The sequence below is a fragment of the Triticum aestivum genome, chromosome 1D (genome assembly GCF_018294505.1).
Source record: "Triticum aestivum cultivar Chinese Spring chromosome 1D, IWGSC CS RefSeq v2.1, whole genome shotgun sequence".
Classification (NCBI taxonomy): Eukaryota; Viridiplantae; Streptophyta; class Magnoliopsida; order Poales; family Poaceae; genus Triticum; species Triticum aestivum.
Window position 1 is genome coordinate 12929384 of NC_057796.1, and position 13845 is coordinate 12943228.

General features: G+C 44.3%; 2 protein-coding genes across 24 annotated transcripts; both read left to right on the forward strand.

Annotated features, from left to right (window-relative positions):
• The first annotated feature begins 1010 nt into the window (after nt 1–1010).
• LOC123179965 (uncharacterized) lies at nt 1011–6780 on the forward strand. 11 transcript variants are annotated; one of them, XM_044591889.1, is made up of 9 exons: nt 1016–2864; nt 3176–3233; nt 3396–3436; nt 3615–3673; nt 4082–4295; nt 4387–4548; nt 4794–5224; nt 6083–6274; nt 6384–6780. In XM_044591889.1, exons 1-9 carry the CDS (start codon nt 1514–1516, stop codon nt 6537–6539), a joined length of 2664 nt encoding a protein of 887 aa, XP_044447824.1. In that variant the 5' UTR covers nt 1016–1513; the 3' UTR covers nt 6540–6780. The 11 variants fall into 11 exon arrangements, 10 of the variants coding, with proteins under 10 accessions (XP_044447833.1, XP_044447824.1, XP_044447826.1 ...); XM_044591891.1 differs by having other exon boundaries at nt 4085–4295; XM_044591893.1 differs by having other exon boundaries at nt 4136–4295.
• Nucleotides 6571–13265, forward strand: LOC123179963 (disease resistance protein RGA5). Of its 13 annotated transcripts, none has more exons than XM_044591884.1 (8): nt 6571–6797; nt 6908–7093; nt 7555–7620; nt 7718–9997; nt 10416–12312; nt 12455–12565; nt 12675–12753; nt 12885–13265. In XM_044591884.1, exons 4-7 carry the CDS (start codon nt 9159–9161, stop codon nt 12708–12710), a joined length of 2883 nt encoding a protein of 960 aa, XP_044447819.1. In that variant the 5' UTR covers nt 6571–6797; nt 6908–7093; nt 7555–7620; nt 7718–9158; the 3' UTR covers nt 12711–12753; nt 12885–13265. The 13 variants fall into 13 exon arrangements, 8 of the variants coding, with proteins under 8 accessions (XP_044447819.1, XP_044447823.1, XP_044447821.1 ...); XM_044591886.1 differs by lacking the exon at nt 6571–6797 and having other exon boundaries at nt 6921–7093; nt 7724–7906; nt 8321–9997; XM_044591882.1 differs by lacking the exon at nt 6571–6797 and having other exon boundaries at nt 6922–7093; nt 7718–7906; nt 8321–9997.
• The last annotated feature ends 580 nt before the right edge of the window (nt 13266–13845 follow it).

Genomic DNA, 13845 nt, shown 5'->3' on the forward strand with positions numbered 1-13845 from the left:
CTTACAAAGTTCAAACAATAAACATATATGAGTTCATCTTCATCTCAAATATCGGTATACACTAAACATCTAATATGTGTTCAACTACAAGAATGAATATGTCACAATGAATATGTCATATGTGTTCAAATAAAGTCAACATCTAATATTTCAAATAAACTCAACATCTAATATATATCTAAACAAACATCTCATATATGTCTACAAAACTCAACATCTCATAGTTATCTATAAACAATCTAGGGTTTCACTAACAAGAAACATATATTGTAGGATGGATCTCTAAATCAAACAAATCCTAAATTGTAGGATGGATCACTAACTATCTAAGGTTTCATTAACTATATAGGGTACATATCTAAAAAAACTAAACAATCTAGGGTTTCACTAACTATATTGTAGGATGGATCACTAACAACAACACTACGGTACTACCACTATGACTACACATCCTAAATCAAACAAATCAAGCAAATCAAGGGTTCCATCATATCTTGGACAAATCTCTAAAATGGCAATAGTTTTACGGAGGAAAAGAAAGGGAACGGAGGAGTTTACCTAGTAGGATGGATTGGAGATCGAATCCACGGATCAAATCTTCAGATCTGAGAGGGATGTGGGGGGGGGATTCGATGGGGGCGCCGCCGCTGCTCTCTGTGAGTGGAGAGGGGGAAGAACTGCCTGGTCGGGCTAGGCCGATGCGCTTTAAGTCAGTGTGCAGCGCCTAAGCGCTAGGCGCTGCACATTACAAGTGTGGCGCCCAGCGCTTAGGCGCTGCACAGCTGTGTGTGGGGCCGCGCCTGGCCTCGGGCTGCCACGCTGGCAGGAGGTGCGACACCTAAGACAGAGGCGCTGCACAGTACGGTGCGGCGCCTAGCTGTCGGGCGCCACTCGAAAGGGTCAGCAGAGTGAAATTTTTCCGGAAGCAGGTCAGATCGTGATGTGATTTTGCCCTCAGGTCAAATATGTGATTTCTGCGTGACCATGACCCATTTTTGCGTTACAAAAGCCCCAGCCCGGCATGATCCGTACTGTATCCGCTGCTGCAACCCGTCGAGGAGCGGAGCGCTCCACCGTCCAGACCCCACCTCCCCTGCCCGTCCGGCCGCGGCGCCGCATTTCTCCCCGTCGGACGGCAGCCACACCCCCTTCTTCTCCCTGACCCCGATCCAGCAGCACCCACCCACATTCCCCATCTTCTCCCCTGTCCAGCAGCCACCGAGCCACTCGTCGCCGTCCGGCAGGCCGCCGCGTCGGCCCACCTCGTCCACATCTGCCGCTGCGAGACTACCCCCCTCGAGGGGTAGGCCAGCATTCCCCCGTCCGGCCGCCGCGTCGCAGCTTCTTCCCCCATTCGGCAGGTGCGGCGCCGCATCTGCTCCGTACAAGTCCGGCGGCCGCGCCCCTGTCCCCGCGCGCATTGTCTCCTAGGCATGGCGAGCGGGCGGCGGCCGTAGTGATTCCGGATTTCTCCGTTCGCGTGCAGCGGTGCTGGGGCGGATGTTGGGGGCGGATGTGGGGATTTGGGGATTTCTCCACTCGCGAGCAGTTGTGCGCCAACTGCTCATCTCTGATGGCTGAGGAGAAGGAGGGCCCTGCAGATGCAGCCGTCGTCGCCAACCCCCTCCACGACGACGACATCCTCAGGGAGATCCTGCTCCGCCTCCCGTCGGCGGCATCCCTTGCCCAAGCCGCGCTCGTCTCCGGCCGCTGGCGCCGCATCGCCTCCGACTCCAAGTTCCTCTGCCGCTTCCGCGAGCGCCATCCGTCGTCGCCCCTCGTCGGCCTCTTCGCCTCCGATGACGGCCGCGGCTGCGCGCCGTGGCCCCATTTCTACCCAGCCCTCTCCGGCCGGGGTTCCGACCCGGACATCACCGCCGTCACGCGCAAAGGCGACTTCTTCCTCACCCGCTTCGACGGCGAGCCGAGCCTGCGCCTCCGGGACTGCCGCAATGGCCTCCTCCTCCTCTCCCTGGAGGATAGTTCCCTCTGCATCTACGACCCTGTCTCCAAGCGGCGAGTGGGTATTCCCCGCCGCCCACATGATGGCACGGCGGGCAGCCAATGCTTGGCGGATTGCTTGCTCGACGCCGGCCGTGGCACTGGCACGTCCTCCACCGTGCGGCAATGTGGCCAAAGGATGATGCCACAAGCCATGGAGTCCTTCCGTGTGGTGTCCCTGCAGCAGCAAAGCCAGGAGATACGAGCCCTTGTGTACGACTCCAACACTCTCGAGTGGCACCACCACCCGTGGGTGAGTCCGCCGACGGACGGCATAAAAAGGCTGCCGAAATGGGGCACGACGGCGATGTACGCAGCCGGCAACGTCTTCTGGAGGTGCGCCCAACAATCTTTGGTGCTCGTGCTTGAGACGAGCACCATGGAGTTCTCGTTGCGCCCTCTCCCGCCGGACTTGAGCTTTCATGTGCCTTCAAGATACGCCATCGGAGAGATCGAGGACGGCAAGGGCTGCCTCGTGTGCCTTACAGGCCTGACTGGCGAGGAAACCCCCACCTTGGAAGTTTGGGTACTCGATACCAACATGTGGAAGCTCCACTCATCATTGAACAACAAATTGTGGAAGCTTGACTCATCGGAAAAATGGTGGAGGCTCGAGAAGAAAATCCCTGTGAGCCAACTGCTTGGCGAATCTGCTCGGGTGCGTCAAGTTCGCATGGTGATCAATGGACTAGCGCTACTTTGCAAGGACGACCATGACCCTCAGTTTGTGGTCGACTTGCAGAGCATGGCTCTGCTGGCCAAGTTTCAGTTTCGGGGATACCCGTACCAGATGTCATGGCCGCCTGCTGGGTTGGCCACAACTAATTCCAGATCCACGTCTTCTCTGGAAGATACCAACATAGGTATGGATGTTATGCTGCAAAATGGAATCACATGGAATCTTACACTTCACTGTTTTGAAAGGCTAACAGAATAGAGCTTGATTACATTGATTGCTTATTCCATAGCGACGGTAGGTTTTTTAAATCTGCCATCATTTGGCCTTTTTGTTTGTGAAGTGACTCACATGTCATACTATTTTTAAATGACTCACAGTTCTTACATTCGCATATCTGCTAGGATGAGTTACGTGAGATGCTTGAATGTTGTGCAACATGTAAATGCACCTCCTGATCTAACTCCTGTTTCTTCTTTTTTGCTATTGTGATCCTAGACATTGCACCAGTTTTACCTGAAGGGGAACTGAGCGAGAGCGGAAGCAGAAAGAAGAGGTATGGTTGTCTAGTAGGGCCGTGCAATAAGTTCAAACCATTCGATGCCCTTAGAAATGCTTTCCTCAATTAATATATTTACTTAAAAAAATAACAAAAAGAAGAGTTGCTTATCTTAACTCTGTGTTATACGGCAATAGTAATATAAATATTCTTGCGCAGTGATGAATCGGGTATGCATCTAGAAGAAAGCTGCAACCGTGGTACGCTACTATGATCCTTGATTCTCTACTGGTGTGGAGAACTATAGATCTTCTCTTAAAAAACTCCACCTTGCCCCTAATTCGAACCCTTAAAGGAATGCACAATTGCACACTAGTGAGTGCGCTACAAATATTGTTAATGAGAGTATAATATCTGAGTTCCCATGAATCATGCTAGCAGGATTCAAGCTTAATGGTGATGGTGATCACGAAGTTGGTAATCTTCGCAAATACCATGTAAAGCTCAATCCCTCTGTTTCTCTTGTTTATTCTGTTTTTGGTTATTTGACTTTGAGGAGGGAGAGATGTGGATAGTTAAATGTGCTAGAATAGGCTTTCATAATTATTGCAAATGTTCTTTGCATGTTCCATAAAAAACTAAAAAAATCACTTCCGTAACTAATGACTAGAATATGAGAGCTACTTTTTGTGTGTGTGTGTTTTTAGAGAATTCTCAATGAAGTTTGCTTATTTTACTATGGTCTAACGTGTCATGTTAGCTAGTTCTATCTAAAAAGAGGCTTTCATAATTAATTCTATTATTTTGAGGACTTTTTTTGTGAGAATTCTCAATGAAGTTTGTTTGTTTACTTTGTTCTGACCTGGCATGTTGGCTTGTTCGTTAACTTCTGCTTTGGGTGCCAGAAGCTTCCAGGGAATGATAAAAGGCCAGTAAAAATATTTCAATATGCATTCCAGGAAGGCACTCTTCTGCAGTCTGAAAATGCACGACTTCCAGAGATGGAAATGACGGGGTCTACATCGAGTGATGAAACGCTGCTGGACAGTATGCTGAACTTTAAAGATAAAGATGGATCACATCTCATCAACGGCATACAAGCCCCACTCGTATCAACAGGTACTGTGTTTTCTCCTTCGAATTAAGGTGTTCCCGCCCCCAATTTCATTTTCATGTAATTAGCAGAACATCATCCACATAGTCTTTGTAGTTCCAGAAGCAAAAAAAGAGGGAAAAGAAGACAGCAAGCACCCCACACAGCACTGCAAAGTGCAAACCATAACCACTACCATCATCCTTCTACCAAACAAACGTAACCTTTTTGCCAAGCAACATGCCTGGAACACAGCCACAGCTTCTCCGACAGCAGCTGGTGAGAACAGAGCTTGACATGTACTGTAGATCTCTAACCATTTGTCAGTCTCATCACCATCGGGGCCCAACCTTGTCTCCTATATAGGCTAGAGAATAAAAGGATAGGATGGAAGGGGAGAAATGGGGTGGATGTTCCTTATTTTATTTTATTTTGCGAGGGAAAGAGAACATATATTAGATGTTCCTTATATTTGTGCCGTGCCTGAAATAGATTCAGGTATATAACATCGTTTCGTACTGCAGAAGTACACAGCAGCCAGACTCCTCTGAGTTCAGAGCAACATGGCATTGGTGAGAAATCAAGTCAAGATCTGCATGGTTGTAATACTAGGATTCAGCCAATGGAAAAGGATCCGTGTCATGATGAACTGACTCTGCAAACGGCTGGTGTTTTCCCTTCTGAAAGCTGTGACGGGGATATTCTAGGAGATAAATCTGAAACCGACTACCTGCCAAAGAATACTAGAGAAGATACTGAAATGTTGGAGCAACAGAATAGTGATAAGGCTAACATAGAAGTCAGTTGCGTCGACAAAATGAGTGAAGTGCTCTATGATGATAACAACACCTTGGAGAAGAATACAATCTGTGGTGGGATAGAGTGCCACTTGGCCTTATTAGACAATAAAAATTCAGAAGCTAGGAGTAACGCCATTTCATCTCCGATGCAGAAGGTATTACCGTATTACTAGCACATTGGCACACACAGCTGCACGTGCAACATCATTATTCTCTTAGATATAAATTTTTATATATGTATTTCTATTGTTTACCAAAAAGTAATTATAAGTGAGCCAAAAACATATTATAAATCCTCACTGGTTACATTTCGAATATTTTTTGGTTGCTTTGATTATAGCCAGTGGAGAACCTACAAAATTCTAATAGTTTTTTGGGAAATTATATGACAAGCGTAATATTTAACATATAATTTCATAACAACTGGTATTCTGTTAATCAATACAATTGAACATATATAGCCACTGATATATGTGGCCAATGAAACACTAGCATTTTTGTTCTTCTATAAATTTCACATAATATTCATCTGATTTTTATGGGATCAATCAAACAGCATTCTTTTTACTCGTCTTGGTATTTCGTATTTACTTTATTTGTTCTCATTTGTACTTTTGTATTATGCTCTGTCGTCTCCCTGCTTCCTTCAATCCCGAGGTCACATGCCGATTTCTAGATGCTACAGCCTCCACATTGGTGTCATTTGTATCTCTTTACAGTTCCGTTCTCCATCATATTTGTTTAGAAAAATGTATCAATTGTGAAACAAACTATCAATATTGTTCAAAGAGTGTCATAATTGTCATAACAAAAAGTACACTTGTTAAAGAAGAGCTTGGTCAGCTTTAAAGTCTACAATCTTATGTACATCTAGTATTTAAAGTTTGTCAAGAATAATAATCTTATGTAAATGTAAGTGTGTAACTTCACTTGTATTATTAGAAAGTGAACTTTACTTTGGATATGGGATTACGATTCCTCACATATATGTATATCCTTTTAAAATGTTGCAGAGGCCCTTTGCGTGCCAGTGCCATGTAGATGGTTGCACCATGAGCTATGACAGTAAGAACAATTTGGCCAAGCCTTTTAGGGAAGTCCATAAGCAGAAGAAACGTTTTGCGCGGAGATTCAGTGGGTGCAGCGAGGAGTTTTCTTCAAAGAATAAAAGGAAGATTCATGAGGGGTCTAGTGCTCACGTTGAGGTAAACACAAAGCAACCATCCCATACCACATAGTAGTTCACCTCCTGTGCCCATGCCTCTCTCTTTCAGAAGTTTATCAGACACACACCAACAGCTTGCCATTTTGTAGCTTTCCACCAATAGGATTAATTGTGTCAGCACCTCTCCTGCCGGTGGACCAGAAGCCCATGAAGAGCCCAGGCCCGCACAAGTGGTGGGCCGTCGCACAAGCAACCGACCACGTAAACCGAACAAGCTAGTAAGTGGAGACGACTGGGTCGTTTGAGAAGGACAGTATAAGAAGCTCACATTGCCAGGAGGGAAATCATCGAAGATCAATCATGGATCATAGTTTATCTAGGCTCTCAACCCTAATTAACCCCCCCCAATTCTTGATTCTTCTATTCCACACAATTGTGCTTGTATCAAGCTTGTAACCTGAATCCAGCATATTTCCTGAACCCTGTCTAGTGAATTCAGTGAGTGAACTAGAGCCCAGTTAACAAAATGCCACTTCAAGGACTGCAGCACGACATTTACAACGGTGGTATTTGCATTCTTACATGTTTTTTTTTTTGCTTTCATGGATTTGTTTCTCTGCAATTTACCGCAAAATAGTTATTTTTTTTCATTCTCGGCAACTCTGAATTTCAGAGACATAAATGTACCAAGCATTACAAGGAACAACATGAGCAGGGGAGAAGAAAGGACATATGTACAGAGAGCCTTACACATATGCGCTGGAGACACAGCATTGCGGTCTGCACAAGTCCAAATCTTTTGTGCTTGTGCAGTATTTTATCCACATGTTCTCTGGATACAGTTGCAGCAGTGTTAAGGGTGAGTTTTTTTTTTTTGTGTGTGTGTGTGACCTGGCATAAATTATGAGGTGTCGTGGTTATGTTTACAGCATGGCTCCAATTCTTCTTCTAGATGCAGTTTCTGTTCGCTGCGCTGTGTTTTTGCACAACCACAAACTGAATCAGATCAATATTCAGAGTTGATATGGCCCCTTTCCTGAAGAAAATTAGCTGTTGCAAAGTTTCTTGTGTGCGGCCCCAGTTTTTTTTTTTCAGTTTCCCATGTCCTGAAACTTCCGGAACCGCCCAGCATTTTGCATCTCTCAAACAAGTTTGGAGGTTTTAACTGAGAGAGGAACTTGATGAGAGTTGGATTATGTTCGCAAGCTGGATTAGTTTAATTTTGTACCTTTCGTCCTCTCCCACTAATCTGATAATTTGCTCAACCATTTCTTGTACTAGGCTCTAAATTCTCTCACTTTTTCACTGCTGATGTTTCAGATGCAACATGAACTGATTTCTTTTGGATCCTGTAGATTATGCAGGCATTTCAATATCTTAAGACAGGTTAGCATCACAAGTTGTTGCCTGTACTGTAGTGAAACAACATGGCACTGCATAATTGTTATACATTCATATTGCAAGCTCCCATATCTTAGAACAGCTGCAGGATGTCAAGGACAAGGATGGGGATCTGCCACTGAAGAAGCCGAGCAGCAACCGGAGCTTGACTGGTTCGAGAAATTTGGCGCCAATCCACGTTGGCTACATCATAACACGGCACCGCAAAGATGTTCAGTTGACTGTTGCAGGAGTAATATGTCAGGTTCTTGGTAAGGGTGACCTGTGAAGAGTAAGTATGCATAATCTTTGTTTACGTTCGCAGCTATTAGCCTCTGGGCCATGTACAGGTTGTATCGGTCCAGTTACAGCAATGTATGGGTGATCATTTTGTATATGCTGGAATTATATGAAGCAGTATGTTGAGTTTAAGACTGTAACTTTGCTTAATTGCATCAAGTTGGTGTTATCATCGTGGATTGTAGCATCGATCAATGTTCAGAATTAATATGGTTCTGCTAGTAATTTTCATTGACTGTCAGCACATTGCTTTTCTGAAACATAAGTGGACGAACTGTTACAAAGTTTCTTGTGCACCTGTTAACCCATTCAGTTATCCATGTTTTGTAAAAATTCGACTACGGTATTTTATACCTCATTGAGAATCCTTGGTTGGTCTGAATCTCTAATTTCTACATGTTTGCAGGTTTTGTTACAATTTAGCGAAGCAATTAATGAAAATTGGATTATGGTTTATGATCTCTACTTTCATGGCAAATCCTGACCTCTTTAAGTCATATATGTTTGCACTAAGTTCTTTTATCTGTGTCCAAGGTATTTTCGTAATTTTATCTTATTCATCAGGTGATGTTTACACAAACTGTTATCATTATTCTCCCGAAAATTTTCATTTTTTGGGGACTGATCTTGCTACTGTTCAGGCCCTTATTTTTTTTACTTGTCTAAGCAGATCCTTGTAGTTGCATCACTGTGATATAATGAACATTTGCTTTAATTGAATGATTATGTAAATATAAGATCTCATCGATGTATTTGTGTAAACCTGGATACTCTTGTGTTTGTTGGAAAAAATGAGATTCAGAAATCCTGCGACACAGTTTTTCCTTACTGATTAGAAATGCCGCGAGGTCAGTATGGTAATTTCCCTTACTGATTAGTTGGTCATTAAGCCAAATACCATTAAAATATGTGGATGTGGCGTTTTAGTGCTATAGGCATTTTATCAAGTGGCAACCTCTGGATAGCTTCACCTTATTAAATCCCCAAAGCAGGTAGGAGATCGATACCACCAGCGCTCCAAATCTTATCTCTTTACTACTTTTCTTCTTCTTGTGGAATCTCTATACTGCTTTTGATAAAGCATTGGATGCTCTCACTTTTAATCATTTCTGCAAGGAAAGTGTCGGCCTCCTATTCCCCCCTTATACATGCAGAGGCTGGTTCATCTCTCTTATTAGCACCAACGCCTCCATCACAGAAAGAAACACACCCTTGATGACCCATTGACCCTCCTCAACGAAGTTATGGAGATCGCCGCGGGAGCGATGACCCCCTTGCTCCGCAAGCTCGGCGGCCTGCTCCTGGATGAGTACAACCTGGAGAAGCGCGTGAAGAAAGGTGTAACATCTCTGCTCACAGAGCTGGAGATGATGCACGCCGCTCTGCGCAAGGTGGGCAAGAAGCCACCGGAGGAGCTCGACGAGCAGGTCCGTATCTGGGCGGACAAGGTGAGAGAGCTCTGCTACAACATGGAAGATGCGGTGGACGCCTTTATGGTCCTTGTGGAGGGCAACAAGTACCATGAGCGTGGCCCCAACAACATGAAGAACAGAGTCAAGAAGTTCCTGAAGAAGACCACCAAGCTGTTCAGCAGAGGCAAGGCTCTCCATGAGATTGGTGACGCCATGGACGAAGCAAAAGAGCTTGCCAAGGAGTTGGGTGACCTGCGTCAAAGGTACATGCTTGAAGGGCATGCCGGCGAGACCAGAGACACCATTGATCCCCGCCTGGAAGTTATGTACAAAGATGTCTCAGAGCTAGTTGGAATCGAACATAAAAGGAAAGAACTGATCAAGATGTTGAGAGAGGGCGATGAAAATGGCAAGCAGCAACCCAAGGCCATCTCTATTGTTGGATCTGGCGGACTGGGAAAGACAACCCTTGCCAAAGCAGTCTATGACAAGCTCATAGGGCAGTATGATTGTGAAGCTTTTGTTTCGGTGTCTCGGAATCCCGACATAAAAAAGATTTTCAAGAAAATGTTACATCAACTTGACAGAAAAAGGTATGCATCTATCAATGAAGCTGTTAGAGATGAAGAACAACTCATCGATGAATTGAATATGTCTCTTCACTGTAAGAGGTATGTAATCAACTATTTTTATAATTGAAAGCCTATTGATGAGTTTCTTCACCTTAAGCCTAAATATTCAATTATAAACATATTAGTGAAATAAATATGTTTCTTCACCGTAATCCAATTTACAGAATGCTGATCATTATTGTTTCAAGAGGGCGTATAATGCTAGTGAATAGCATATTCAAAGTGTGTTTATTTGCTGTTCTGCTGCCATTGCTTTGTATTTGTGTCCGTTATGCATCTTCCAATTAAGCACTGTATATGTAACCAGCTATAGATTTGCATCGTTTACATAACTTCGTCGAGTTAGAATAACCTTCCTTTCACAAAATACATCTTAAACAATTTAGTGATGAGAGTATGCTAGCAACTTGGATATGTCTTGATTGATTTTTAAACTAACCCTCTTAAAAAATTATAGGTACCTAATCGTAATCGATGACATATGGGATGAAGAAGATTGGCGAATTATCAAGTGTGCTTTCTCCAAGAGTGTCGGTAGTGCAGTAATAATGACAACCCGCAAAATCAGTGTCTCAAAAGCATGCCACTTATCTGGTGATGACATGGTTTATGAGATGAAACCTCTTACTGAAGGTGACTCCCAAAGGCTCTTCTATAAAAGAATCTTTCCTCAAGGGAGTGATTGTCCTAGTCAATTGGAGCAAGTATCTAGAAATATCTTGAGGAAATGTGGCGGAGTACCGCTAGCCATCATTACTATAGCTAGTCTTTTAGCTAGTAATGAACAACAAATAAAGCCAAAGTATCAATGGGACAACATACTCAATTCTATGGGCCGTGGACTTGCAGAAGGTGGTAGTGTGAAGGACATGCGGAGAATACTATCCTTTAGTTATTACGATCTACCTTCTCATTTGAAGACTTGTTTCTTGTATCTAAGTATTTTTCCAGAGGATTTTGAGATTAGGAGAGACCGGTTGATATGGAGGTGGATAGCCGAAGGCCTTGTCCAAGGTGGAAAACAAGAAAGTAGACCATTTGAGCTCGGTGAGAGTTACTTTAACGAGCTTGCAAATCGAAACTTGATTCAGCCAGTAGATATTGATGTGGAAGGCAGGGCAAGTGCTTGTCGCGTGCATGACATGGTGCTTGATCTCATATGTTCCTTGTCCAGTGAAGAAAACTTTGTCACTGTACTGGATGGTACTGTGAAAAGCAAACCTAGCTCACACATCAAGGTTCGCTTGTTATCCTTTCAAAACAGCATGTCAGAGCTCACCACCCATCGGGTTGATGCCACAAGTATGCCACAACTGAGGTCAGTCACTCTCTTTAGAACTGATGTTGATCTGATCCAGGCTCTTCCAAGCTTTCAAATTTTACGCGTTTTGGATTTAGAAGGTTGCAATCTTGGGGAAAGTAGCCACAAGGTTGATCTTAGTTGTGTTGAGAATTTATTACACCTGAGGTACCTAGGGCTAAGAGATACACGAGTTGGCATTCTCCCTATGGAAATAGGAAAGCTACGGTTTTTGGAAACACTGGACTTAAGAGTTGGTGGATCTGCAGAGGTGCCATCAAGTGTTGTTCGGTTAGGACATCTGATGTGCCTATATGTTGATCCGGATGTGAGATTGTCAGTTGGGATGGGGAACCTGGTGTCCTTAGAAGAGCTGACTACTGTGAAGGTGGGTGGTACTGTTGCGATCGAGAAAGAGCTAGGGCAACTGATTGAGCTGAGGGTGCTTCAGCTTGAGTGGACTGGAGACGATGATAGTGTGTGTAGTTCCTTGGTGGTGTCCCTTGGCAATCTGCGGAAATTGCAAAGTCTAATAATTTTCCGTCAAGGCGGCTTAAGGTTTGATGTCATCTGGGACAGTTGGGTGCCCCCTCCACATCTCCGTACGTTTGAGTTTGTTGGATGTACTTTGACAATGCCAAAGTGGATTAATTCATCAGTGCTTCCGCTCCTCTCCATCCTGAGAATAGAAGTGAAGAGAGTGCAGCCGGAGGTGGATATTCAGATCCTTGGGAAGCTGCCCGCTCTTCGTTTTCTCTATCTGGAGACCACCAAAGATCAGTACACCCGCGCCGAAAGTTTCATTGTTGGCGCCGATGCATTCCCGTGTTTGAGGGAGTGCTATTTGTACTATTTTCAGACGGGGCCATCTATTTTTCCAAGAGGAGCTATGCCAAGGCTTGAAGTCCTCTATTTCTTTGCCCGAGCGCTGCACATCGCGGGCGGTGAACTGGACGTGGGCATGGACCACCTCCCTTCGCTCCGGCGGGTCATGGTTTCCCTTTGTCCTGAGAAAGATGAGATTATAGATAAGATTGACGAAGCAGCTGCTATGGTGAGGCTTTCGGCGGCCGTCCATCCTAACCGTCCTGCTATTGTTGTCTTTGATTTTTGTGAGTCCTTTCTCTGAGGCTTAATTCTCTCTCAATCACTGAACAATGCAAATTAGTGCTCATTCATTTCTGTTCGTTTCGCAGATTTACCCACAGAATGGGAACAAGAGGAAGAAGAATGACGGTGACCGACTGAGAAGGTGGGATAGTTGTGCTCTAGAATCAATCCTATCCATTCTAATCTGCAGGCAATTTGTAAGCAGCAGCTAGCAGCCCATCCCCATTTACAGACACAGTACGTGTGCACTTTTTAGAATTAATTACTCATATTTTGTTTTATGAAACACGCACCAATGCTTGGCAGTTTCTAGCGTGCTCCAAGAAAGCTAAAAGTAAATAAAAGCCACTTCAAGTACAGCAGCAAGACAAGATGATTTTCAGAGGTGGGATTTGCAATCTTGCATGTTTTTTGCTTTGATTGATTTGTTTCTCTGCAATTAACTGCACAACTGGTTTGTTTTTCATCCTTGGCAACTTTGAATTTCATAAACATAATCTATTGCAACATGAGCAGGGGAGAAAATATCCCATGAGGATTAGGGTGCGGCGAGAAGTTCTATTACAAGCATGCGAAGGATGACCATCTCCAACCGCGGCCCCTCCCTCAAAACAGAGTGCTATATACAAAACGGATCCGTCCATGTCCATCGGCTCCCAGATGCCCAATCTGTGCTATCCTTATTCCATTCATCTTTTCTATTTTTGCACCCGAGGAGCTGCTTATACTCTAGCCTTGATGTGAGGTGTAGAGATTATGTTTACAGCATGGCTCCACTTCTTCTTTTAGATGCCCCGTGCTCTGTGCTGGTGCACAAACCACAAACTGAAGCAGATCCATGTACAGAGTTCATATGGCTCTTTTCCTGAAAAAATTATGTGGATAAACTCTTGCAAAGTTTCTTGTGTTCTGAAAGTTCCAAACCACCCAGCATTTTACGCCTCTTGGAGAATCCCTGGTTGGTCCGAACCCGTGATCGCCCTCCAACAAGTTTACAAATTATTGTTGCAGCCGAGAGGGGCACACTCAGTGAGAGTTCGTAGGATTATGGTCGCAAGCCTGATCGATCAGTCTATCATGATGATCAGCTCATATGTTTGCACCAACTGCCACATCATGTACCTCTTCTTGAATTTTTCAAATTTTGTTCTGGCATCTTTCTTGGTCCATAACCATAATACATATCTTGAACTTTTTTTTTGAAAAAAGAGGATGTATCCCTGGCCTCTGCATCCAGCGATGCACACCGGTTGGTTAAGCTTATGACCAGTGAACTCTTTCAACTTTTATTTCTTATTTTTGAAGCTTCAGTTCTCCGGTAATCGGGATAATTTGCTCAACTGTTTCATGAAGGAGTGCCATACTAGGTTTCGAATGGTATACCTGTTTTTCACTGCAAGCGTGAGACGAAAGAACACTGAACTGATGCGGTTGCTCACACAGATGGACTCTCTGTCAGTAGTTGATTGCTTGTTCT

What these genes read in the sequence shown, in the direction of transcription:
- LOC123179965 (XM_044591889.1), top strand. Translation starts at nt 1,514, where the DNA reads ATGTGGGGATTTGGGGATTTCTCCACTCGCGAGCAGTTGTGCGCCAAC. An exon ending in TCTGGAAGATACCAACATAG is followed by an intron (nt 2,865 to 3,175) that starts GTATGGATGTTA and finishes TTGTGATCCTAG; the next exon opens with ACATTGCACCAGTTTTACCT. An exon ending in AGCGGAAGCAGAAAGAAGAG is followed by an intron (nt 3,234 to 3,395) that starts GTATGGTTGTCT and finishes ATTCTTGCGCAG; the next exon opens with TGATGAATCGGGTATGCATC.
- LOC123179963 (XM_044591888.1), top strand. Translation starts at nt 9,159, where the DNA reads ATGGAGATCGCCGCGGGAGCGATGACCCCCTTGCTCCGCAAGCTCGGC. An exon ending in ATGTCTCTTCACTGTAAGAG is followed by an intron (nt 9,998 to 10,415) that starts GTATGTAATCAA and finishes AAAAAATTATAG; the next exon opens with GTACCTAATCGTAATCGATG. An exon ending in TTGACGAAGCAGCTGCTATG is followed by an intron (nt 12,313 to 12,454) that starts GTGAGGCTTTCG and finishes TTCGTTTCGCAG; the next exon opens with ATTTACCCACAGAATGGGAA.